Source organism: Panulirus ornatus, chromosome 1 (assembly GCF_036320965.1).
Source record: "Panulirus ornatus isolate Po-2019 chromosome 1, ASM3632096v1, whole genome shotgun sequence".
Classification (NCBI taxonomy): Eukaryota; Metazoa; Arthropoda; class Malacostraca; order Decapoda; family Palinuridae; genus Panulirus; species Panulirus ornatus.
The window spans coordinates 15,322,167-15,349,373 of record NC_092224.1 but is presented as its reverse complement, the minus strand read 5'-3'; the positions used below and the strand labels follow the sequence as shown (position 1 = coordinate 15,349,373).

Here is a 27,207-nt window from a genome sequence, read left to right as displayed (position 1 = left end):
ATGGCAACATTGATCACTCAGGGTGATAATGTATGACGATGGCAACATTGATTACTCAGGGTGATCATGTATGACGATGGCAACATTGATCACTCAGGGTGATCATGTATGACGATGGCAACATTGATCACTCAGGGTGATCATGTATGACGATGGCAACATTGATCACTCAGGTTGAAAAGGTATGACGATGGCAACATTGATCACTCAGGGTGATCATGTATGACGATGGCAACATTGATCACTCAGGGTGATCATGTATGACGATGGCAACATTGATCACTCAGGGTGATCATGTATGACGATGGCAACATTGATCACTCAGGTTGAAAAGGTATGACGATGGCAACATTGATCACTCAGGGTGATCATGTATGACGATGGCAACATTGATCACTCAGGGTGATCATGTATGACGATGGCAACATTGATCACTCAGGGTGATCATGTATGACGATGGCAACATTGATCACTCAGGGTGACCATGTATGACGATGGCAACATTGATCACTCAGGGTGATCATGTATGACGATGGCAACATTGATCACTCAGGGTGATCATGTATGACGATGGCAACATTGATCACTCAGGGTGATAATGTATGACGATGGCAACATTGATCACTTAGGGTGATCATGTATGACGATGGCAACATTGATCACTCAGGGTGATCATGTATGACGATGGCAACATTGATCACTCAGGGTGATCATGTATGACGATGGCAACATTGATCACTCAGGGTGATAATGTATGACGATGGCAACATTGATCACTCAGGGTGACCATGTATGACGATGGCAACATTGATCACTCAGGGTGATCATGTATGACGATGGCAACATTGATCACTCAGGGTGATCATGTATGACGATGGCAACATTGATCACTCAGGGTGATCATGTATGACGATGGCAACATTGATCACTCAGGGTGATCATGTATGACGATGGCAACATTGATCACTCAGGGTGATCATGTATGACAATGGCAACATTGATCACTCAGGGTGAAAAGGTATGACGATGGCAAATGATTAGGTATGATGCTCACAAGGATGATTCAGGGTGATAAAATAGGGTGATGGCAATAAGGATGATTCAGGGTGATATATGATGATGATGGTAACATGGATGACTCAGAACAATAAGGCATGATGAATGCAACATGGATGACTCTGGGTGAAATTGGTATGATGATAAGTATGGTTTAGGGTGATAAGGTATGATAACAAAAATGGTGACTCTGGGTGATAAGGTTATGATGATAACAACAAGGGTGACTCAGGGTGATAAGGTATGATCATGACAACACGGACGACCACAAAAAAACTAGTGTGAGATGCTGGTGGTCAGGCTAGGCAGTGACCAGCTGAAGTGGTGAGGGCGAAGCCTCAGCTCCTGCAGCAGAAGGACAGCAGGTACTACTCACCCTGAGTCCCTGCAGGAAGGCCTCCGAGCCGGGCTCGACGTGGGAGATGAAGAAGCCGGTGCCGTGCTCCCGCCCCCCGCGGAGGCTGAAGCCGTACGACTCCCCGTTCCTCCTGACGAGCCTCACCACCTTCACCCGTCCTGCCCCTAGGCTGGAGGCCGCCGAGGAGCCATAGGACGCGTGGGAGGCCAGGGACCCCTCCAGCCCCATCGAGCCGCCGCCGCTGTGCATGTCTGCTGGCATACTGCGACCTCACAACATCTGGAAGAATGAAACAAATATTAGAGGACACTTCATGAGGGGCAGCCATGCCTCACAATCGTGAGTCCCGTGTTAAAAGGACATGTTATAACCATGACCATATTCTCACATGCACAACATAGCAGTGAGGCTCCTAAAAGGCAAAACGCGATAAATCACAACTACAATAACTGTTTAGACTGGGGCTGATACACCATCGTGGCTTGGTGAGGGGAGAGCCAACACGACAGGGGACGAGGTCCGTGTGAAGGAGAATCACCACCCAAGTGAGCTCGTCTGGAAGGATCCCAGAAACTCGTTATCAGTGTGTGTGTGTGTGTGTGTGTGTGTGTGTGTGTGTGTGTGTGTGTGTGTGTGTGTGTGTGGCGGAGTACCACACTCCCACACACTGATCACTGTCTGTGTCTTACGGGGAGGAAGAATTACACTCGTGTTGCCTCGTCTCTCAACCTTGTACATAAGTGCCATGTCTTTAACGCCTTGTATGTATGCGCGCGCGCGCCCACACACACACCAGCCAAAGCCATGGACCATATATCGACCAACACCGAGGGTATGATGAACGCCTGGGTTGAGAGTGGGTCGACTGCCACGCCGAGAATTCGAACCCAAGCGGGTCCGACCCCATGGGCCTGTTGCTGGCTGATGGTCAATAAGTTAACCATGACACTACGGAGGCCCTGTATGTGTGTGTGTGTGTGTGTGTGTGTGTGTGTGTGTGTGTGTGTGTGTGTGTGTGTGTGTGTGTGTGTAATCCCCAATCAGCGGGTGTAGGGGGGTACAAATCTAGCCCTAGTCAGTATGAAGACGACATTAGGACCCCAACAGCAGTGTGAGTGAGGGTATACCATCATGCCAGTCACTCAGCATTAGTGTGAGCGACAACCCAGCAGTACCAGCAGATTGGCACGAGTTTACATGACCCCTGGCCGACCCCGTCCCTTTCCCCTCCTGACCACGAACACAGAAAAAAATTCCCCCTGGAGCAAGGAAAGTGGGAGGATATGCCTCCCCCCTCCCAGCACCCCACTGTGCATGAAGGTCATAGGTTATTCACCACTGTAGAGTATTACCCACAACATCCAGAGGTTACAGCTGACTACACGATTCCTGTATCTTACAATCCAGGGTACAGTCACTTTCTGACGTGGTGTCCTCGAAACTGGTTTGTGAACATCTGCTGAAAACTCAGCCCCTGGGGCACGACCGTATGACTGTGCGATGGAGTGCCTTTGAACATAACCCTTCGTGCTCTGTATATCTGTCGTTCACAAAAGGTTAACATACAGTGCAACATTTAGTGGCCACCCCGTCACTTCCTCCACCACAACTTGGATCTGCGCAGCAAAATCACAAGCTTTACATTATCATGGTAGTGCGTGGGAGCCTACACGTGTCTCCCGAGAATTTCCGTTCAAGGCCCAGCCGTTGTATAATCATGAGAGGGCTGGTGACTGGTGCACAGAACCACGTGGGGGCGGGGCTGACTAAGCATCTCGGCCATGATTGGTGGAAGTGCCAAGGAAACGCATCAAGGAAGAGCAACATGGGAAATGGTTCTTCATTTTTCTCCACCTCTGGCGTAACTACGCGTCCACACTGCGTACGTACACCGTCCTGAGAAGCTGAGGGAAGTATGGTAACATCATTATGTGCAACCTTCTTGCGACAACGAAGGGCGATGAGGGGAACCTCTCACTGTGATGGCTGCAACACCATACAGGAAGGTATAGCAAATGTCGAGCAGATCTCTTGCTTCTAAGTGCAACAACAGCATAAAGGAAATGATGGTTAAATGTTTCTCACGAGTAATTCCATCCAGGGTTCAAATCCTGTATCGGTCAGTCGGTCGTGTGTAGGAAAGTAGGTTCATGGTCAAACCAGCGATTCATCTTCCCAGAGGGCACAGTTGATAAATGATTACCAGGCTTAGGCTGGGGTAATCGTGCATGACAAATCCTAGGTGGCCATGGCCGGGGCATACACGTGCCCGTGCAGTCTCAGCTACTATAAAAAAACATTCGTGACGAGCAACAGGTGGTTAAACATTTTGCTTCTGACAAGAGGAAGAACCGTGGACAGACACGACACGAAAACCCGACGTTGTTGATCAGTGGCGAGATACGGAGGGTGGGTTTGGGGGTCCTTTGCTACTCAGGTGTGGCAAACAGGGACGCTCCACCTCATGTCGGGACATCCCACCTCACATCGGGACGTCACACAAGAACGCCCCACTTCACACAAGGACGTCCCACCTCATAGGACGACTCACCTCATTCAGAGACGTCCCTCATCATGCTAGGACGCCCCCACCTCACACAGAGACGTACCGCCTCACACAGGGACGTTCCACCTCACACAGAGACGTCCCACCTCACATACGGACGCCCTACCTCGTCTAAGGTTCACACCATCTTCGTCCCGACTCTACCATTGCTCCGCTACCAGTACCAGCCTTGGCCCGCAGGTCATGTCTAAAACACTTACACATGTTAGCCGTTTCCCCGACGACGTGCGTTACTCCGCCATCATCAGTAGCCACCACTACCAAACATCACCAGATCCCACAACTACAACAACAAGAGCATCGACCAACACCACACAAAATACACCTACCACCAGCACCCCACTAAGCACTACCAGCACCTACCCCCACCAGCTCCCACCACCACCATCTCACCAAACACAGTCCTGCTGGGAGAGCTGGCCACCCGCCAACCTGTGCTCCTTATGCGTCCGCTGATGATCACCTTTTGGGAGCCTCCCCTCATGCCAGGAGGAGGAGCTAACACACAATAAGGTAGTCAGTAAGACACAGCCAGTCAACACGTCCATCTTCATACACAACATAACGTCTATTACCGTAATAACAGGGGAAATATTGCTGTCATAATATGGTAAAACTCTTACCGTCGCTTACGTAAATCCCAGACAATCAGCTGAGGCTGCAACTATATAACTCGTACCACAATTTGTAACTACACCTACAAGCCGTCAACTGAATGACTTTTGAAACATTCCGTCCATACAATACACCGTGAAACCCCTACTTAACGACGGCCTTGACTAGCGACGTTTGACACTCACGACAGGTGAAAATTAGGATACAAGCCGGGATTAGGACTCATCACAGCGGATAAACAACGTCCGGGTCAGGATTCATATCAAGGCTGCCCTCCAAGCTTGCTTTGCACGGCTCTCAAGAGCGTGCACACATTTTCTTTATAAAATTAACTTTCCTCAGATACGAATCAATTTGAATTTGTACTGGTGATTAATTAAAACCTTATACTTTCGCTTTTCTTTGTATCAAATGTAAAGAAAAACTGCTGAAGTATTTTGGCGAAGCTTAGATTGTATCAGGTGTCTATCATCCCCCCGGGAATTGTCGGTAAATGGGTACCTGACTCTGGGGAATTTACCCTGTATCCCATGGAACAGACGACGTATTCAATGGGTCAATGAGGCTTCCATCAAACCATGTGTTACACCAATGTTTAAGGAGCTCTAAAAACTACCAAAGCCCACACTCCACTTGTCAGGTAGAGCGAAATTAGGACAGCAAAGACGTTTATTTACTTTAGATGTTTAACACGAGTCATTCATAAGTAAACACTTACTGCTCTATGTATCTTACAAGATACAAGAGGGGGCACTAAGAAAGGTCCCTCTTACAACATGTCAAGAGGCGCTCGACATTCTCACCCTCGCAACTCTCTTCAGCCATTACCTTCACCGTACCCAACAGCTCGAGAGCAAGCTACTACGCTGGTCTCACCACCGTCATCTCCTGCCACCTGCAGTCCCTAGTCCTCGAGATGTAGCTCAGCCACATCGAGCCCATCAAAGCTCCTACGGACCACTACAAGAACAGCCTCAACTCATCTTCGTATATGTAAACACTGTTTACCACCCCATTCTCTTTTACATCACCAGTGTTTGAGTTGCACGTATTTTCTATCCACATTTCAGCCTTTGGCTACAACTGATTCAGCCAACTGTTCTCATAATCGTATTTACCTTAAAAATGTGAAAATTCTGTCTGGTGCAGCGTTCAGGTCAACACCTTTGGACGCAATGTAAGCCAATCTCGGTAGGAACGTCTAAAAGCGAGGTGGTAAAGACGTGTTCCAGTGGTCCTCACCAGTGGCAGGTAGCCACCACTAGAGGCAGCCTTCACTAGTGACAGCCACCACTAAAGGCAGCCTTCAACGGTGGCAGCCACCACTAGAGGCAGCCTTCACCAGTGGCAGCCACCACCAGAGGCAGCCTTCACCAGTGGCAACCACCACCAGAGGCTTCCTTCACTCGTGGCAGCCACCACCAGAGGCAGACTTCAACAGTGGCAGCCATCACTGAGGCAGCCTTCACCAGTAAGTTGGTTTGACACCACGCAGTGAAGTCATCCTCGAAGGTCTGGGAGAGAAAACATGCGTGACACAAAGCACACACACCCACACAAGCACACACACAGATGACTGATATGATTTCGTAATGTAAAGCTGGGCCTTTGTGTGTGTGTGTGTGTGTGTGTGTGTGTGTGTGTGTGTGTGTGTGTGTGTGATATATATGTCAAGATTCTATGGTCAGGAAGTTGGACGTCATGAAGTGAAACCCACGTCCACACCTGGAGGGTGAGGCTGGATCGCTCACTCCTATCCCTGCTGCTCTTGAAGGACGTCATTTTCCAGCTAAACCCTTAAATACAACAAGACGACCCTAGGATATGACGACCAGGTCACTGACGGGTCAGGTCAGTGGCAAAGTCTTCAGTGGCAAAGTCTTCATAATGAAGGGTCGTGCCGTCGTGCTCAAGGGCTCCTGCTGCCACGGAGAGGACGACCCACTTCCAGAAGTGAAGCAACTCTGCTGGCAACCTTCAGGAGGAACTACTGATTGTCAGGTTCTGCCTCAGGTGACATGTTTGTGTATGTGTGTCATGCTGCCTGGAGACCCTCTGTGCCGGAGGTGGGCACACGCGAGAGGCCTGGGCCAGTGCTGGAGGGAAGACCTGAGGCGGGGGAGGAGTTCTACTGTGGTGGTGGTGCAGTGCAGGGGTGCAAGTGGAGCACAGCAGTGATGATGTGATGGGAAGGTGGAACACTGTCGCAGTAGGTGAGTGGTAGAGAGTACTGGAGGGAAGCGTCGTGAGTGGTCACTAGTGGGAGAGAACAGGGAGTGGTGGGTGTTGGGGAGGGCAGAGGAAACCGGCACAAATCAAAACAGGAGTGGTCAGTGGTGGAGAGGGCAGTGAGGGAGGGCTGGTGAGGGCAGGGAGTGGTCAGTGGTGGAGAGGGGAGTGAGGGGGGGGGGGGGGCTAGTGAGGGCAGGGAGAATTCAGTGGTGGAGGAGAGGGCAGGAAGGGATGGGTAGAGAGAGAGGCTGGTCATGAGGCAGGCAGTATAAGGCCAGGGTGGAGGCGGCCGCTGATAACGTTGATGCCCTGCAGGATCCAGACGGTGTCTGGGGGGGGCGGGGTAAGGTTGGGGGGTGGAGGAGACAGTCAAGGTCATCCCTACAGCATGAACACCTCTCCTCCTCACCCAGTCCTACCACTCACCATTTCCTCTTCCTCTCTTTCCGTTTTCCCCTTCTCTCTTCCTGACTCTCTTAACACTAGATTACTCCTTTCCTTACCTTACGGTTTATCCTACCTCATCCTTCACCTTCTACCCCCTCACTAATCCGACTGATCCACTCACAACTTCTTGATGCGAGTCAGTGTCAGGTCTTGCCTACCTTCCTCCTGGTGCAGCCTCTTCCTCCCTCCCGTGTGCTCATCCTAGAATTCCTCCATTGCTGATATTTCCTGGACTCCCCAAGACCCACCCTTCCACGTCGCGTCGCGGGCATCCTACTCGCCGTTTTAGCAAGCCTGATCTCGCCTGCTCACCGCCACAGGCAGATTCAATATGGCTGTCTGAGGGATGCTTGGTCGTATGGCTTGTGCCGGTCAGGGTGTTGGCAGCCATATCCCAGACACGTACGGAGTGATCGCGTTCAAACTGAGACGTATAAACAAGTCATAGGCTCAGTCACTTTGTCTACTGGTCTGCTGGCGGATCCAACATGGCTGACTAGAAGCACTTTTCATATCAATAAAACATCAGATGAGAGGTTGTCTTCTTATCCTGTCGAGCATGTTGATACGACAGATCCATCGTGCTCGACGGTAGGATACGGTCCGTGAGCACGATGGTCTGGCCTTAAATCTGGACAGGTCAGCAGCTATCCAAGGGTCCTTCCGTCTCTGCTCACATCGTCCAGCTCAAACCGTAGCGCTGAGCTCCAGGATCACAGCTTATAACGCTCAAAGAATGATTTACAGGTACTGTGTGCTCCTCCCCCATCTCTCTCTCTCTCTCTCTCTCTCTCTCTCTCTCTCTCTCTCTCTCTCTCTCTCTCTCTCTCTCTCTCTTCTCTCTCTCCGGTCTGATGGGTGGTCACGGCATGACCTCGGAGTAACCTCTAAGGGGTCAGACTGTCCTTGATGCCCGTCTGGCGTCCAAGATGATTTCCCTCGTCCATCTGCCAGGCTCACACCAGGACGGTCCAGGTCGGGGAGACAGACAGAAAGAGGGGGGGGAGTTACACAGATACACAGACCACACATACCCAAGGTCCAAGAGAGGTGGTGTGGCCTTAACACTACTTAGAGAAAAAAAAATTCAATCCCCTAATATGCAGAGGAAGTAAAGACTAGCAAGGTAAAGGCTCTCTCACCAATCTTCCACTCCCCCCGGCAACACGCCGGACATAGTGAAGTCACAAGGTAGAATGAACATGAACCTGTCGTGCATCCCATCACCCACGACATGCATCCCTTCACTTTTTCTTAGAATGAACATGAATATGTCATGCACCGCGTCACCCACGACATGCATCCCTCCACTTCGTGTTATAAAGGCATTAGTAAGGATAATCTTGAGCTCCAGCATCTCGAGTTACCATGTTTACATTATTCCTGATACTGAAGCAAGATGCAGTAATTCTTTCTTGCTCTCTTAAAGCAGGCGACACGGGTTAATCAGTCTGGGCATGTTATCGCAACAGGGCCAGGGAGAGATCAGTGGTTGAGAAGGTAGCACAATATACCACAACGTTACGATGACGGATTAAATGAATTGCCCAGTACCGGAGAATGACAGTACTGTACTATCCAGTTGGGGGTCAAACAAGGCTTAAGTATAATGGTAATATCACATCCTTTGCTTCTGCATGAAAAGTTTATGTTAATAAATCCTAACACACTACTTGCTCTCTCAGCAGCTTCATCACAACACTGGAAGATTTTGATGTTGTAGACTGACCCCTAGATCCCCCATACATGGGGTGTCCTTTATCTTGTGGCCCATCAGTTCATAGTAGAATTTCATATTCACGTTTCCTACTTGTAACAGCTGATATCTATTGATGTTAAATGGCATTAGCTATTTTCTAGACCATTCAGCAATATCATCTAGATTCTCTTATAATCTAAGACCATCTTTATCAGTTAATATGGCATTGTCGATCTTTGTGTCATAAGCAAATTCGAACACCAAGTTATGAAGCTTTACATCAATATCGTTAATATAAATGATCCCTGGTGGACCCCACTTGTGACGGGTGACCACGGAGATGATTCCACATGCATTACGACTCTCTGCCTCCTATCATGTCACCAGGCTTCTTTCCAGTTCCTAGTGCAACCGGTAATCCCCAAGGCCCGGACTTTATGCACCAACCTAATGTGGTGGACTTTGTCGAATGCTTTTGGGAAGTTCAGAAATATAATATCTACTGGACTTGTCTTATCAAGGGTATTGAATAATCTATAAAAAAAAAAAATCAAGGGGTTTGTAAGACATGATCTGTGCCTTCTAAAACCATGTAGTTTATTACTGATCAGGCTGTGTTGTTCCAGGCAGGCTACGATTTTATCTCTAATAACTGACCGTAGAAGTTTACATGTAGTTGATGTGAAGCTAATAGGACGTTAACTGCCATGCATTCCAGGGCTTCCCTTATTATATATAAGAGTGACGTCTGCCAGTCTCCAGTCCTGCGGCACTAGTCCATCCTGGAGAGACTTATAGAAATTGCAGGTTACATGTTTGACAATTTCGTGTTTGACGGCTTTAATTACTCGTCCATAGAAACGATCATGAGCTGGACTTTTATTAGTCTTTAGCTAAACTATCTGTGTTATTACTTCTCTAAATGTGACGGTAAATTCTGGCATCGTGTGTGTGCTATTATAACTATCTTAAATCTGTGGAAACACACACACACACACACACACACACACACACACACACACACACACACACACACACATACAATCACTATTCTTATATCATTCACAATGGGTTCCCCATCTTCGTTTACCAAGGGTCCTATCCCATTCCTTATGTGTTTCTTATTTCTGAGATATCTATAAAACTTTTTTCATATATTCATTCATTATCTCTATTACTATCTCTTGCTTTCCTCACCTCATCCCTTTTCTCGGCTTGTTTGATAGGTCTTTTCACGTTTCTCCTAACAGTGTTTCATTGCCTTACAACACTAGGGTCACTGTTTGATGTCATAAGCCTGTAGAGTTTACTTCTGCGCCGTACAGCTCTTGCGATATCTGAGGAATACCATTCAGGCCTGTTGTTGGTTTTATTCCTTCTGTCGTGCATGGGATCAAATGCGTCTTCTTGGTGCATATACAGGCGCTTAAAGCTGGCCCACAATTCCTCTGGGCATCAGCCAACAAGGGTGAGACCCTTCCATGCGTCGCCCAAACCATTAAATCCACCATTTTAAAGTTAGGGTCGTAACACTGGTTTTAAGGGAGCCTGACCATGTTATGGCCACAAGTGCTCAGATGTTCTCCAGCACGGGTATTAGTTACGAAGAACTCCTGGGATGCAAGAGCTGAATCATGTACATTAGCTGAGAGAGAGAGAGAGAGAGAGAGAGAGAGAGAGAGAGAGAGAGAGAGAGAGAGAGAGAGAGAGAGAGAGAGGATGGATATTGAAGGGTCAGTGTTCATTCATATCCGCCCATACACACAATCAGTATCACAACGCGATTCCAAAGGAGAATCGTTGGAGGGTGGAACATTGTTCTGTCTCCTAGAGCGAGACGGGTGACCCTCCACGTAGCCCATGCCATACTACCAAACACCAGATCTCTCTCTCTCTCTCTCTCTCTCTCTCTCTCTCTCTCTCTCTCTCTCTCTCTCTCTCTCTCTCGTCGAAACCCAACAAAATGTAAATAAACATACGACCACAACTGCTGATGGTTACGTACGTAGGCTGAAAATCGGCAAACTGAAAATTCGCATCTAAATCAAAATCTTGCCCAATTTGGGGCGGAGAAGTTGAATGTATATGGATGAGGAGTTAACTTGGGGCTTCAAGTCTTGAAAAGTCACGGCAAAGTATAATATCAATCATCGTCTTCAGTGAGTCTGATCACAGTTCAGCCGAAGTCACTGTGGCCCGAACCGAATGCAGGTAGGGACACACGCACTCATGCAGGTATGGACACACGCACTCATGCAGGTAGGGACACACGCACTCATGCAGGTAGGGACACACGCACTCCGGCTGTGTCATCAAACACGGGCTGAAGACAGACGAAACACACAACCCCACCACGTCCAACAAACTTTCCCAACACTGGTGGTCGAGATTCAACGTCCGGGACCTTAGGACGTGTTCGGAGACGGCCGGACGTGTGGGCGTGTTGTCGTGACGTTCCCGCTCCATCTCTGGATCTCAGCTGAATAGCGATGAACTGATCTCGCTAGCGCTAGGTAGTCCAGCCCGACCTCACCAAACAGACGATCGCACACTCAAGTTCCAGACACGGCTGAATAGAACGAAAGTAAAGAAGAAAAAAAAAAATATCACCAAGTGTGACAAGTCATCTAGGGTGATTGAGAAGGGCAAGTCATGGGAAACTTCAAGGCCCGGGAGGGACGCACGAACTCCTCCTTCCCTGAGCATCACCCACGGCTACAACACAGCAGACGCCTACAACAGCCAGTTACACAGACGTGAAAGAGAAAAGAAAAAAAAACAAGAATTCCAAGAAGACAGTGAGATAAGTTCTTTTAGGAACAAAACAAAAAAAAAAAATCTATACATCATATAATCAAAGTCAATTTGACTAAAGTTGAGGGACACGCATGGAAAATATTAGACCTGCACGACAGGCAGTCAGCAGAGAAATGCGGACGAAAATACGCATGCACAGACATCGTGATACCCACATACCCTCACCCAGGCGAGGTAAAAAAAAACAAAAAATCATCTGTCGGCAGCGCCTGGCCACACGGTGGAGTGATCAAGTTTAAACTCCCGAAAATCACGTTCCTTTCGAAACCTGCTGAAAGGAATTGCCCCGCCAGGCCTTAAACAAATGAGCGCCGCGAGGTAAGCATGCTCTTACGAAACGATTATCATTGTAAACAGATGCTTGCGACACAGATTTGACTCACTGGAAGCGCACGTCACCAGATTTCTTGAGATGGTGACTCCACGAAGCACCAAAAACTTGGCTACCGGCCAGGATTATTGGTAAGCGACCCATCAGGGTAGGACCAGCACAGCATTACTGCTGGGGGGTGTCTGGGCCCAGCAGCACAGCCCTGTCTGCAGTACCTGGTTATCATCGTCGTTGGGAGTCACAACAGACTTATCCACTATGAACCACAACCACCACCCACCGCCATCTCGCCTCACAGACCACACTCCGTCATAACCTGGAGACCACAGGATTAAACTCCAGACTTGGAACACCCACAGCTTAACCACACACACACACACACCAGAAAGAGTATTATGGTTCAGTCTCTGTTTAAACCACCTGGTGGTCGTCTTCACTCCTCCAGCCATGATGGCTCGGGCGAGCCCCTTCCACCCTCATCCTCCTCCTGCTTCCTCGACATACCTTAAACAGAATTACGACACATCGCATGAAAAAGGAAAACAAAAAAGAGTGGAAGAAAATTGTTTACAGTGATGCGGGAAAAACAGAGGCGTGTGTGGGCGAGCGGTCATGTCAGGGCATCAGTTCTGAGAAGGTGCATGACGCGTCCTGCCGGCCAGGGGGTGTGGAACACACCCCGGAATATACAACACCCTTGATAAGGTCACAGAGCCAGGCTGGTCATCCTGCTGTACAGCCTCCTGCTGTCTCTGCTGCAGCTTTTCCCACCTGCCTGTACTGTTCTTCCTCTTACGTTGCTTATCCTGCCTCTGTCTCTGTTGATGCCTTTTTTTTTATTCGTTCCTGTCCCCTGGTGAAGATGGTACGCATGCAGCGGCTCCAGCTGTTGTTGGCTGTGATGTTGTCCTGAAGGTCCTGCTTTTATAATTTCTGCTGGCGGTGTTTCCTCTGACTAGTGGTGTTTATGTTACTGTGTCAGGAGCTGATGGTGCTGCGTCTTTCTCTCGATACCGTTACCCCACAGGGGGCTGGTCAATCATGCTATTGTTCCTGGTACGTGTGCTTCTCAGGCCATTTGCTACCTGCTGCAACTGCTGCTGTTGTGGCAGGTGCTGTGACTCATACCACATGCGCCCAGTACCTGCAGCCAACCAGGCCACTAACGGGAGGCTAGAGATTTATATTCTTTGGACGCAAGAGTCGCTAGCCACGATGTGGACCCTAAGATTGCGACACTCACATGAGGCGATGGTTACCTGGTGGTGATGGTGGTGGCTGTACGTGGTCGTCACGGCAAGTTTGGTCGTGGTGACGTTTGGTGACGATAAGTCTGGTAGTGGTGGTGGGTGGGGTGATGGCTGTTACGTAGTCGCGGGAGGCCGTCACACCCCGTTCATCGGAGCAAGTTATCGAAGTCGTCACACGTCCAAGGCCTCATCGGTATGGAGGAGAGTCCTCAGGTGAAGGCTGGGAGTGGAGGGAGACCGCTCATGTTCTCATGGGTTGGCCCCCCTGCTGCTGAAGGCACCGCTGCTCCGGAGTGTTATAGCTACAACCGCCTTCGTTGTGGCTCTTCCACTTCGACTGGCGCTACTATCAATGCAGCTTCTCTAACTCCTCACGCCCAAAACCTAGACAGGGTAGTGTCGAACCGCTCGTAGGTCCATCTATAACAATTTCCTCAACGACCAGTGAGGAATGTTTTCACCATATCTTGCGTAACTATCTAATGATTAAAATGGATGTGGTAAGCTTGGCACGGCGTCTCCATGATCTTTACCACCATAACCAACAGTAATATCAATTTCACACAAAACGCCCGAAAGACCAGTGCTACTGGAGGGCATTCCCGCCTCTACTGCTTGTACTGTGTGTGTCGTTTATTCTCCGGCCGTACTCCAGCAAGGACACGCGGGGAGATCAGCTCATGATGGCCGGCCAGGCCTTCAAGTTGTGAATGACGTTGATGCCCCACCTTGTGAATTCAGGTCCTGACGACTGTGAAAGGAGCCACCCATCGCTGGAGGCTAGGCCAGCCAGGACCATTCAAGGACTAATTTAGAAACCCATAAAATGACGGGATCTGAATCGTATGTAATGACGAATATGACTACGTGTACATGTAAAACGATCATGGTGAAGTGGCAGGATGAAGTGGCAGGATGAAGGACTAACACCTCAGTGCCCAGCCTTACAGACTTGTGGTAAGAACACCGGAGGTACCTTACAGCCTCGTGCCTGTCAGCCTCGCCTTGGGCTACAATGTAAAATCGCTCGCCGATCACGGAAGAAGCGGCAGTCTCCGTGCTCACGTCTAACATGTACTTTACCTTTCCCCACACATGTCGACGTGACCGGATCTCTCTCTCTCTCTCTCTCTCTCTCTCTCTCTCTCTCTCTCTCTCTCTCTCTCTCTCTTCTCTCTCTCTCATGAAGGTACTGCTCACCCTAAACGCTCAAACTAAAAATGAAAGACTGCTATGCTTCCCTAAGCACAGTGTCTACACAGGGAAGATGACGCCTCGTCAGTAGCAGTAGCAGGAGGGTCCTCCGAGTGTTGAAGGTGTCGTCCGGCGGGAGATGAAGGGTTGATGTGGTAACGGCCCGTGGTCTCAAATCAGCCTGCGGTACCACGGGTGTTCCATAGTCAGCCTGCGGCACAGCAGGTGTCTCAAAGACAGCCTGCGGTGCGGCGCAAGTTCCAAAGCCAATCTGCGGTGCGATGGGTGTTCCAACGTCAGCATGCACTAACGGGTCTGGCAATAGCCCCACAGGCTGTGACGAGAAGAGGACAATAGGAGGGATGATGGGGAGAAGGAGACAGTAGAAGGACGACGGGAGGTGAGGGAAGGAGGTACACTTTCGTCCATCATGTTAAGGAACACTGGAGAGGTGAAGGAAGGTGTGGGAGGGAGTTACACCATCGTCCATCACGTTGGGAACGGTGGATGGATGAGGGAAGGTGAGGGAGGGAGTGACATCATCGTCCATCATGCTAAAGGGAGGTGGGGTATGGGGGATGAGGTGGAGAGGGAAGAGAGTCCAGTAAGCCACTGTTGTAATGAGTGGACAAGACCCGGCCTCACGCTCACCCTCACACCCTGACTAGTGTCAGTTAGTTACCACGCGTGTGAGGGGCAGGGGAGGCGGCGGTGTGGGGGAGACATCAAAGTAAGTCATTACGGCGCAGCCTCCAGCTAGTTACAGGTGGTAGTGCTGTACTGCAGGACCTACCTACGTCACCCTCACCAGCCCGCCGCACACCCCACCCGTGCTGACCAAGCGGTAGCCGTGGTGATGAGCGGTTGTGACAGTAATGGTGATGGCGGTGGTGTGGTGAGGGGTGATGATGGTGATGAATGTTGTTGGTTATCGGCAGCTGTGGGTCGTGGCGGTGACGGTATGGCGGCATGGGTGGTGTTCACTGTGGCGCTGGTCGCCTGCTCCTCTTTCATCTGTCCTCACAACCTCAACAACGAAGAAATAACCGAAAGGAGTTTATCTCTGACCCCTCACCGTACCCGAACCGCCTGTGTGTGTGTGTGTGTGTGTGTGTGTGTGTGTGTGTGTGTGTGTGTGTGTGTGTGTGTGTGTGTGAGAGAGAGAGAGAGAGAGAGAGAGAGAGAGAGAGAGAGAGAGAGAGAGAGAGAGAGAGAGAGAGAGAGAGAGAGTTGGGGGACATAGCCCAACCTTCGCCAGCGACGACCTGTCAACGGCGTGAGGCAGACCATGCGCCAGGCATCACTGCCACACCCGCAGTGGGTGGGAGCCTCTATGACAGTACGTGCCAACTGGAGATAATGACTGCCATGTCCGACGACACGACGGGTCTTCCACTACACGGGAGCGACAGTCGTGATGATGTGTGTGTTCAGCTGACGACCCGTGGTGTACAGGAGGAGTGCAGCACGACGCCCCACCCACCAGAGAGGACCCATGGACGGAGACTGTACTGGTGGTGGGGTGATCTATCTTGTTATTCACAGCCACTCCCGGCCACTGCTGGTGTGTGTGTGGTGTGTGTGTGTGTGTGTGTGTGTGTGTGTGTGTGTGTGTGTGTGTGTGCGCGCGCGCGCGCGCGAAAGGTTGTGTTCATGCGCATGTTGGAAATACACCACACTTGAAGTGAAGAACATCTACACGATTTTCATACTTTCCAAACTCACTTTTGCCTCCCCCGTCTGGTCTTGCTTCCTCACTACCACACAAGAGTCGCTACTAGAACAGGTGCACAACGCAAGATCATCATGGATCCCTCGTTCATCACATAACGAAAAGGCGCTAAGCACACCGGTCCACCAGTCTCTCTCTCTCTCTCTCTCTCTCTCTCTCTCTCTCTCTCTCTCTCTCTCTCTCTCTCTCTCCGGCCACCACCTGAGACTCACCAGAGTGCGGGGGGAGAGAGAGAGAGAGAGAGAGAGAGAGAGAGAGAGAGAGAGAGAGAGAGAGAGAGAGAAGCAGCTGCACCACTTCCGGCACCGTCAGCTCTCGCCACCAGAGATCCCTCGACCCCGAGTTGCAGTTTCGGCAGCACAGCCGCATCGAGCCCACCCGAGCTCTTTACTGCCCGTTACAATACATTTCTCCCGCTATCAGAGCCTATCTAATTGTGCCGCCCATACTTAACCTGTGGGCGGTAGCGCAAAGGGATTACAGAGGTCACAACACGTAATCGTCAGACACTATGGGACAACTACTCATTACATAAACTGGTACAAAAATTAGTTCATTACGCCGGCAAGTTGTCTCTCATATAATAATTTTACCGACGAGATACAAAAAAAGTGGATACGATCCTGGAATTTCAGGCATCTTGCCATCAACAAAAAAAAAGGTGTTGTGCGTTTTCTTGCTGGGGTTGTTAAAGTCTGTCTGAACAGCCATTGTGAACATCAAGTCTTCCTAATCAGATCGTCAGGCTGGTTAAATGCGCCCACTATCGTTACAGTGTATAATTTCCTGTCTGTGGCATCATCTAATTTACCACACTAGTAATTCATAATTATCATAATTATCATTCTTCCTACCATTATGAATGATGATATCATTACTATCATCACCATGAGTAGTATCATTAGCATCATCCATTAAGATGATAATCATCACTAATATACTATTACTACTCCTACTACTATTTCTACGATAATTATCATTATAATTATCATTATCATTACTATCCCCGTCATCATTCTTATTCCTCGTTCGTCAGTGTGAGGGGAGGACGCACGCTAACCCTACTGGCGTGCTCCCGCTCCAGGACCCACCGTTCGTCGTCCTCGTCCCGGATGGTGGGTGACAGGCCAAGTGTCGTTACGTAAACGACAATGACACCCATCCATCAGCCGGAGGTGGGGGAGGGGGGGCTCCTCCTCCACCTCCCATGAGGTTTAGGTCCCGGATGACAACACGGCTGACGTCACCAGCGGACTAGGCGAGCAGGGGCGCTTCCTGCCCGTGTTGTGGGTTACAGTCACGCTGCTGAGGTTGTGTTCCGCCTCTCATGTGACAGGTCACATAGACCAATAGACCACCTCCACCAGAAGGGTCACACAGGCCAGCGGACCAAGTGCACCAGACGGGTCACACAGACCAACAGACCAGCTACACCAGACGAGTCACACAGACCAACAGACCAGCTGCAGCAAACGGGTCACACAGACATCAGACCAACAGAGCAGCTGCACCAGACGAGTCACACAGACCAACAGACCAGCTGCAGCAAACGGGTTACACAGACCAACAGACCAGCTGCAGCAAACGGGTCACACAGACATCAGACCAACAGACAAGCTGCACCAAACAGGTCACACAGACCTCCAATATGGTCTCTGGTGGTGGTGGTGGTGGGTGGTGATGTAGGTGCCCCAGACCTCACGAGTGTACACGGCCCTGGCTGTGTACACAAAGCTCTGTGGCAGAGCGTGTACTCAGTACACAGGTCGGGCTGCACGAGTTGCCTAAGCGTGTCAACATGAAAGTAAGAGTGATCCACACCACAATGATGGATCTGGTAGGGAGGTGTGAGAACGTAAGAAGACGCCGCCGCAGGGAACGTAGGAACGTAACTGCATCTACAAGCGACGCTAGCACGGCCGTTATGAAAGTACGCAGTGTATACAGACATATGTACGTGACTGCGACACATGACCCAGTCGATCTGAGCTTAGGTCGACTGACGCCTTTGTGAAGACAAATAGATAAAAGGACAACGGACAAAAGAAAAAAAAAAAGAGGATGACAGTGACAGATCCGTGAGCCACAGTGACTGGGTCACTTGTCACCAGGATGACAGTGACAGCAACATCCACTTGACCAACACTATAACCATCATAGTCAGCAGTAACAGCCACCAGCACTGATCGGTGCGACCTGAAAGCAGCAGCAGCAGTGATCAAGTAGCAGCAGCAGCAGCAGTGATCAAGTGGCAGCAGCAGCAGCAGTGATCAAGTAGCAGCAGCAGCAGCAGTGATCAAGTGGCAGCAGCAGCAGCAGTGATCAAGTAGCAGCAGCAGCAGCAGTGATCAAGTAGCAGCAGCAGCAGCAGTGATCAAGTAGCAGCAGCAGGTACAGTGATCAAGTAGCAGCAGCAGGTACAGTGATCAAGTAGCAGCAGCAGCAACAGTGATCAAGCAGCAGCAGCAGCAGCAACAGTGATAAAGTAGTAGCAGCAGCAACAGTGATCAAGTAGCAGCAGCAGCAGCAGGTACAGTGATCAAGTGAGAGAGGTCAAGGGTGGTGATAGCCTCAGCAACCTGGGTCGTGGACCAGCAAGCACTGGCGATGGTCGCAACAGAATCGTGTGCTGAGCAAGCAAGCCCCTGGTGTCAGCCGTCCTACGTAAAAACACATCACGACCAGCGATCAGAGCAGAGCCCGTGAGGCGAGGCGTGTCTTCTGCCGTCCTGAGACTGGCGTGTTGGCTCCCCAAACACCCGCCGGTCTCCAGGCATGACCTTGGTCTCCACACTACACCGCCGGCAGGTCACCCGAACATCACGCCAACCTCATCCTCATTCACTCCCCAGCACTGCTAATGGCTAATTACTTTTGGCAAATAATTATCTCTTCATTAGGGGCAGGTTGTCTTCACGCCACGCCCTTCCAGACACGTTAGGGCGGAGGCTGATGATCCAGCAGCACTGAGGACGGGCTGGGTGTTTACTGAGGCATCAGTGAGAGGAGTCTTTGAGGTCAGGACTCCAGCAGTGGCTCCTCCACCAAGTGCTGCACGTTGAAATATATATATTTATGCATATGTGCATGTGTGGGCATATATGTATATACATGTGTACATGGGTAGGTTGGGCCATTCTTTCGTCTGTTTTCTTGCGCTACCTCGCTAACGCGAGAGAAAGCGACAAAGTATAATGAATATATATATATATATATATATATATATATATATATATATATATATATATATATATATATATATATATAATGTCAAGCAACCGGGGGAAACCATGGAAAGGTTGTGGACAGGGAGCTCTGGTTTCGGTGCATTACACATGACAGCTAGAGAATGGATGTGAGCGGACGTGGCCTTCCTTCGTGTGTTCCTGACGCTACCTAAGTAACACGGTACTTCACTCTCTTCGTAAATCTCTCTCGACCAGAGGCCTTCACTCTCTCTGGATGAAACGTGAGAGATTAAAGAACTTTCGCTTCGTTCTGACTTTCCACTTTCCTTACCACCATATATATATATATATATATATATATATATATATATATATATATATATATATATATATATATATATATATATATATATTGGAAAGGATCACAAATTGGCGCGTGATCAAGATATTCCTATGAGTCCACGGGGTAAAATGAAACACGGTAAGTTCCCAAGTGCACTTTCGTGTAATAATCACATCATCAAGGGAGACACAAGAGAGAAATATAAGTCTGTTGATATACATCGAAGAGACGAAGCTAGGACGCCATTTGGTAAACATGTTTACCAAATGGCGTGTGTGTGTGGTATACTAACGTAGTCATTATGTTATAGGGTAACATAACTATTCGTATGTACTGGTTGTGTAAACAGTGCAGATATCATACAGTGTCACCAGGGTAACGGTTACATATCCCGTGGATGACGGGGAACCTTCTATTTCACGTGATAACATGTGAATGGTCTACCTTATCTCAGCAGGGGGCAATGTTAACTTACCTACAGGGGATGCACTTGAGTTAATGGGATCAAGCTATAATATTACTAAGAAACCGGAGACAAATGGAAAGTGATCGCATTCAAATAGGTATCGTTATAGTAATTAAGTAACTAAGGGGTGGACTTTGTATCTAAATGTCTCATTTATCTAAGGCCAAGTCATCGTACTTAAGAAATAAATATGTGCAGAAATATTTATTCGTAACTATATCAGTGGCAGAGCTGTTACACTGCAGCCACAGTACTCAGGGGGTAACTATATCAGTGGTAGAGCTGTCACACTGCAGCCACAGTACTCAGGGGGTAACTATATCAGTGGTAGAGCTGTCACACTGCAGCCACAGTACTCAGGGGGTAACTATATCAGTGGTAGAGCTGTCGCACCACAGCCTCAGTTCTTAGAGGGTAACTGTACTAAAAGAACAATTATCGCACTTCAGGAGGAAGCCATCGTAGTCTTGGGGCAAGTATCGTAGTCAACCTCCCCAGAAGGTGAACCAGTGAGTGGAACAGTGGGTGGGCCAGCGGGTGGACTAGAGGGAGGACCAGTGGGTGGACTAGTGGATGGACCAGGGGTGGACCAGTGAGTGGACTAGGAAGTGGACCAGTGGGTGGACTATTGGGTGGACCAGTGAGTGGACCAGTTGGTGGACCAGAGGGTGGACCAGTGAGTGAACCAGAGGGTGGACCAGTGGGTGGACCAAAGAGTGGACTAGGTAGTGAACCAGGGGGTGGACAAGAGGGTGGACCAGGGAGTGGACCAGGGGGTGGAATAACAACCTCCCAATGATTTACGACACAAGGGGGTGGGGTCTACTGCACTCGCGATGTATCAAATCTACTGCATTTCCGGTATTGCAAGGCTGTCCCCCCACCGTATTATCACTGATACACGACCTTGTCCAGTACAACCCGTCCTTCCACCCCATCACACACACACACACACACACACAAACACACACACACACACACACACACACACACACACACACACACAAATCGACCACTGGTGACACGTTTACCGACAGGTAATACAGGTTTATCTACAGGTGATACAAGTCTACCTACAGTTCACGAAAACAATCGTACAAGCTGGCGTATCATAACAAGACAATACAAGTCGAATTTTTACAAGCAAGACAATAACATGTCTGGACATAAGAACAGATCATCAACCACAAGCCGTATCATAGTTACAGGTAAGCTAACACAAGTCAAACTATGACTCCAGGCAAGCTAACTCGTCAAGCTATAAGCAAAGGAAAGTTTATATGATTCAAACAAGAAGTACAAGCCTTACAGGCAAGCTAACACACAAGTTATATTATAATCACAAGCAAGTTAACACTAGTTATATTATAATCACGAACGAGCTCACACAAATTATATTACAGGTAAGCTAACACAACATGAATCACATAGCACGTTATGATACATGTCGAATCCTTATCAAAAGTTAGTCAACAAGATCAACACAAACAAACTAACAAAAGTAAGGCGATGCAAAACATTGTTAATCACAACTCGACTTACAACTACAAGCTGTGTCGTCGATGCTTGGTAAGCGCAATACAGGTCGACTTGTAGCGACACAAGTCGAACTATTACGACACAAGTCGACTCGTAACGACACAAATCAGCGTTCGGTAATTCGAGTACAGAGCTGTACCAACAGAGGGACCGGATGCGTCTGTCTTTTGTCGGGGTTTCCAGGACACAAGAGACTCTGGAGCGGGAAGGTCGAGTTGTGGCGATCTTTAATAAGGGTCGGGAGCACGTCACTGGCATGGTCAGGTCCTCTGGATAACAGTGTCAGTGTCAGGGGGCTGTACCTGGTCTGGGCCGGTTACTCTCGTGGGCTGCTAATTTAGCAAGCCCATCCACGTTTATTGTCAAAGTTAAGCTTAGAATACACATCTCAAGGTGTTTTTCCAGAGTGTTTGGAGGGAGTGCTCTATGTCACACTGGAGGCAGAGTGAGCATCTAGTACCTCACTCCTCACAGCTCCTAGTACCTCATTCCTACACACCAGAGGTTGCTGGTAAGTAAGACCAGACGTGACAGATGCCCGGGGGACAAATGATGATCCCAACCTGCTGCATCAAGCTATGGCCACGAACAAGGACGATGACGTTATACCATGACAACATTAAGAGTATCGGCCGCTTGCCCCACGCCGCAATGTTGGTTCACTTTCCCTCTTCTATAGGTACTGGTTTAGTCTTTTGCTCCCGAGAGTTGGCTGCTTGTGTGCCCCCACCACTAGCTAGACCACGCAATACTCGGCAAGCTGCTGTGTCACATGATTACCATGTGGCCGTTGGCAACCCAAAGATGGGCCGTTTTGATAGCTGCTTCTTTCCCTACACTTCGAGACTTTGGAACTCTCTACCCTCTTATGTCTTTCCCAATAACTATGACCTGCCACATTTTAAAAGGCAGGTTTTACACTTCCTCCAAAATTCGTAATTACTTTCCCTTGCCTCCTCTTTTCCCCTTTCATTAACTTATTTGTATTTCAGTTAAGGTCCGGCCTTAATGTACCCTTTGTCTGTGATTGGAGCCTTCAACGTATAAAGAAGTTGTCTATCAGAAAGTGGATCTTCACTAGTATATCAGATAACCAAGACATACGTACGTATATACCAAATCCTCAGAGATTTCTCATACATATCTTCTTCTTTTTCCCCAGTTGATGATAACATGTGAAAAGCAACTCGTTCGATTTATCATCACCACAGATACACTTTACGGAATTCGTCCTCGGGTTACATTGTTTTCCTTCTCCCTGAAGCTGATGTAAGTAGTTCCTGATGGAATGGTTCCAAGACTTGATCATCTTGTGATGAAGGTCACAGTATTACTCACAAGGAAAGACGAACAAGTGTATTCCCATGGTGTCCTCTACTGGTGTGCTGCTGGTATTCAAAGTTATCAAAGGCTATGAAAATATCGATCTAAACAGCTACTTAAGGTAAGTTTTGTCTTAGTTTACACTTTGTGATCGAAGGGAAGCGGTATACTTCTAATAAGGTCAGGCACTTTTTCTTCGAAAGGATTGTTAACATCAGGAACCCGTGTTATTGCCTTTCAGAACAGGCTTGATAAACACAAGTCCATGACTGAGAGTTGTCTGCTTCTCCAACGTCACGTATAATATGACAGTCATTTATGTCTAGGTCACCTATTTGCTTTTCTACAGTTCCCATACGAGTCTCAATGTTCTTGATCTCTCTAACTATCACAAACTTTGAGGGGACTTAGTGTGTTAGTCTTGGGTAATTCCTATTGAAACTCCGAAGAACAAGGTAACAGTACAGACGATATTAATAACAGTATAAAAGTAACAATAATGACTGAATGATATTGATGTCTGTCGCAAGACTAATCTATCATGCACTCCTGCCCATCCTGTGGGCGGCGGCGCTCGAGAGGACACAAGAGTGCACAAAAGGTCCAGGACGGAGCACAGTCCGCGGGTACTTACCACAAGAGTTACTATACTGCTGGCGTGGACAGGTTTGGGGTCGGTGATGTCCTCCTCAGCACTGTTCTGACAGCACCACCAGCAGCAGCCAGTCGCTACGGCTCCCACTACAGCACACAGTGACCACTCTTATACCGTATGATAAGCACAATCCATCAATGGAAAATCCAGACCCATGATCCTTCACGTCCAGAACGAGGGTTGGGTTTGAAATTTCTTTCCCCCCCCACACACTGGATGTGTCACTCAGTCCTAATACGATGATCCGGTTATAAACAGCAGTGACCCGCTGTCACTCTCACTGATACAGAAAATGAAAGGCAGCCATTTTTCCCGCATTCATGATCTGAACGAGAAACGAGGGTTCCCTTTCAGCCGCCGGCCACAGCCTGGAAGGTGGGACCCACAGGTTAGTTTGAGAACATTCTTCTTCTAAGGTTAGGTTTGTTCATCGTCAACTGCGACGAACACACTGTCCGGCCGGAGTTTCGCACGACAGTCTCTCGTGTATTTCACGGTCCGTCAACACTGGAACTATGAAGTTTCAACGTGACATTTATTCCCCACAATGAGACACGAGTCCTGAGGTGGCGCCCCACGTACCATTCTCTCATTCCATCACACAGCACACCACGAGGAACCCTACCACACATCACAGTTACACCCTCCCTACAACACACCACAGCTGGCACGTGATAACACAGAATAACAGCACTCGTCTTTATCAAAGCAAAGAACAGACGCCAATTCGGACCGTTCCACTCATCATGGTACACAGCACCTCAACTCATCACTCAAAACAACACATGGCAGCACTCATGCTCTAAGTCAACGCCACAGCACTGCACACAGCTCCTACACTGGCGTCACAGAAAAGCATACAACCCCGCAATGACACCACGAAATAGCACAGTACACAGCCCGCGCACCGGAGGCAGAGCAGAGCACAACGACGGAGCGGAGGAGCGGGTGACCTGCTGGCGCAACCCTCACGTCTCGACTGACCACGGGCGGTGAGGAGGGAGGGTACAGCGGCAGCAGCAGCTCCCTCCCTCCCTCCCTCCTCTGGCTGGCCGGCCGGGACCTCCCCTGGCCATGATGTGACCTCCACCGACTGACACACACAGTCCTCCGCCCCTCATCCCTACCAACCATCGTCACCAACTTCGCCGTCGCGAGACGCCATGAACCTGTAATCTTACCTCACGAACTTGGGGCCAGATTCGTGGTTTCTCAGGAAAATGGTTTCAATAAGATAGGCACTCTAGGTTACTCTTGGTTTCACTGGTCCATCCACGACAGGCTGACGCACACCACACACCTGCCAGGGATACATCAGTTGTGGACATCTTTCACAAGAAATCTTGGTCGTGATCTGCTTCAGAAAGTATTCCCTTGAAGAACGCTGAAGCTAGCTTCCTACAGCGGAATACAAGTTCGGGAGGCATCCTCTCGAGGAAGACCTGTTGAGTATAGCAATCTACTGACGAAAACCTCTATCAGCCAGTATCCAACCGAGGACGACCTACCGAGAAGAGCAATTTACTGACAAAGAACCCTCACATCTCTCGAGGATGACTAACCGAGAAAATCTTTCTGCTGTTGAAGCCCGGCAACAGAAACCCTCCAGAGGATGACCTGCTGAGAACCTTCTGCTGATGACGACCTGCAACAAAAAACCTCTCAAGGATAAGCCTTGCTGAGAAGAGCCATCTACTGACGAAGGCACCTGACAGCGAGTATCCTTCCGAGGATGACCACTGTAGAGCTGATGGTGAAGACCTGCAACAAGTACCCTCACGAGGATATAGGGCCCCTTCAAAGGAGGGTTTGCTGCACCCAACCTCCTCCTGAAGACCTGCTGAGGAAAACATCTTGAAGAACAGCTGCGGTCAGCCTCCTCTTGAATCTCCGTCTGAAGTAGAAGTGCTGAGGAAAGCCCTTCTGAGGAGTACTAGCCATAGTCTTAAAATCCGATCCCTCTCTAGGAACACGTGATGAGGCAGCATCCTGATGCGGAGGAGGTCGTCCTGTGGCGTGTGTCTGAGGGCAGGTGGGTCGCCCGACCGTAGAGTCACCTTCCAGGCAGTCGCGTGCCGCTGCTACTCATTATGCTGCCGCCTGCCGCACCAGGATGACCACTAGCGGCGGCCCAACCGTCACGCCGAGGATACAGAGGGGCGGCCCTTTGGTCAGGCAAAGATAACAGATCACTCTCGAGTGACGCAAAGGTTGTCTACTACCTCGAGTGACACAAGGGCTCTCCACTGCCTGCCATAACCTGCGACTTCAACTTTCCTTTTTTTGGGGGGAGGTGGGGTGATGTGGATGGAGGAGGAAGTGCGGGAAGAACTATCATTCATTTAGTCTGCTCTAAGAGCTCCGAGTCTATCTATACATTGTTGATTTAGTTTTTGCACACTATCTGCAGCACATGGGACTGAGACGACGAGAAATTCAGAGGAGAGACATACAGTCAATCGGCTTTCCACCTGTTGTCATCTTTGATGGTCCATCTTGAAGTGTGCCAAGTAGCATGTCTTTAACTTCTCTTTTGTAACCTTGAAACAACACAGCTGACTTTCTATGAGAGAGATGGCCGTGTATCCAGTTCAGGAGTTGGCCACCTATATCCATTTTTGCCAACTCATATAAGATAACTTGCCGACTGGCAATGTCAAATGCAGCTTTTAGGTCAAGTGGTGTACACAGATCTAAACAAACCCTGCAAGAAATGTCGCAACACCTTATTAGTTAATAACAAGATACCTGACATTTTAAGTCTGTATCCACTTTTTGCATCTAGTCGGTAAAACTTACCATATGAAACTATGTAATGTATGTAATGAAATAAGAATTGTAACATCTTACGTAATATCAAACCACGGTGGTCTGGCCAAGACCCTTTGTGACCCCCTGTAATCCTTTTGCGCTACCGCTCACAGGATGAGCGTGGACGGTGCAATAAAGTCGCCGGGGACACTTGCATAAATCAATCGTTTAGTCTGGGACACCAGATCACCTACACTTTGTCAAATGAAGCTACGTTAATCATCCTTTCGACATGTACAAAAACAGCATATAAGTCCCCATCCTGATACGCATCGGTTGGAGGACACAAAGGTACATCAGCAACTAACAATAACATGAGGGAAGAGAGGACGTCACGGCCCCGAGGCAGGAATTCGGATAATCTGAGAATGTTATAACATGTGTAGTGTCAGCAGAGCATGTAGGTGCAACAAAGGAAATTACTGCCCGTTGCGAGACAAAACATTAAGCCAAGCGACGTCAAACCTCACAGATTCAAGGTCCGCGAGGGGCGCAACAGGGCCACGAAGGGCGCAACAGGGCCACGAATGGCGCAACAGGGCCACGAAGGGCGCAAAAGGGCCACGAATGGCGCAACAGGGCCAC

At 49.1% G+C, this 27,207-nt stretch overlaps 1 protein-coding gene across 13 annotated transcripts in view; it reads right to left on the bottom strand.

Moving 5' to 3' along the window:
* LOC139757224 (uncharacterized) overlaps positions 1-27,207 on the bottom strand; it is a 321,083-nt gene that overhangs the window by 207,816 nt on the left and 86,060 nt on the right. For 11 of the 13 annotated variants that reach the window (XM_071677734.1, XM_071678035.1, XM_071678382.1 and 8 more), the window contains exons 1-3: positions 24,720-24,839; positions 23,791-24,179; positions 1,433-1,693 (exon numbers count right to left, since the gene is read on the bottom strand). In XM_071677734.1, coding sequence (XP_071533835.1) covers positions 1,433-1,675 — 243 coding nt within the window. In that variant the 5' untranslated portion in view covers positions 1,676-1,693; positions 23,791-24,179; positions 24,720-24,839. Of the gene's footprint in view, positions 1-1,432; positions 1,694-5,713; positions 6,007-23,790; positions 24,180-24,719; positions 24,840-27,207 lie in introns of those variants that run through there. The other 2 variants (XM_071677564.1, XM_071677655.1) reach the window with 2 other exon arrangements.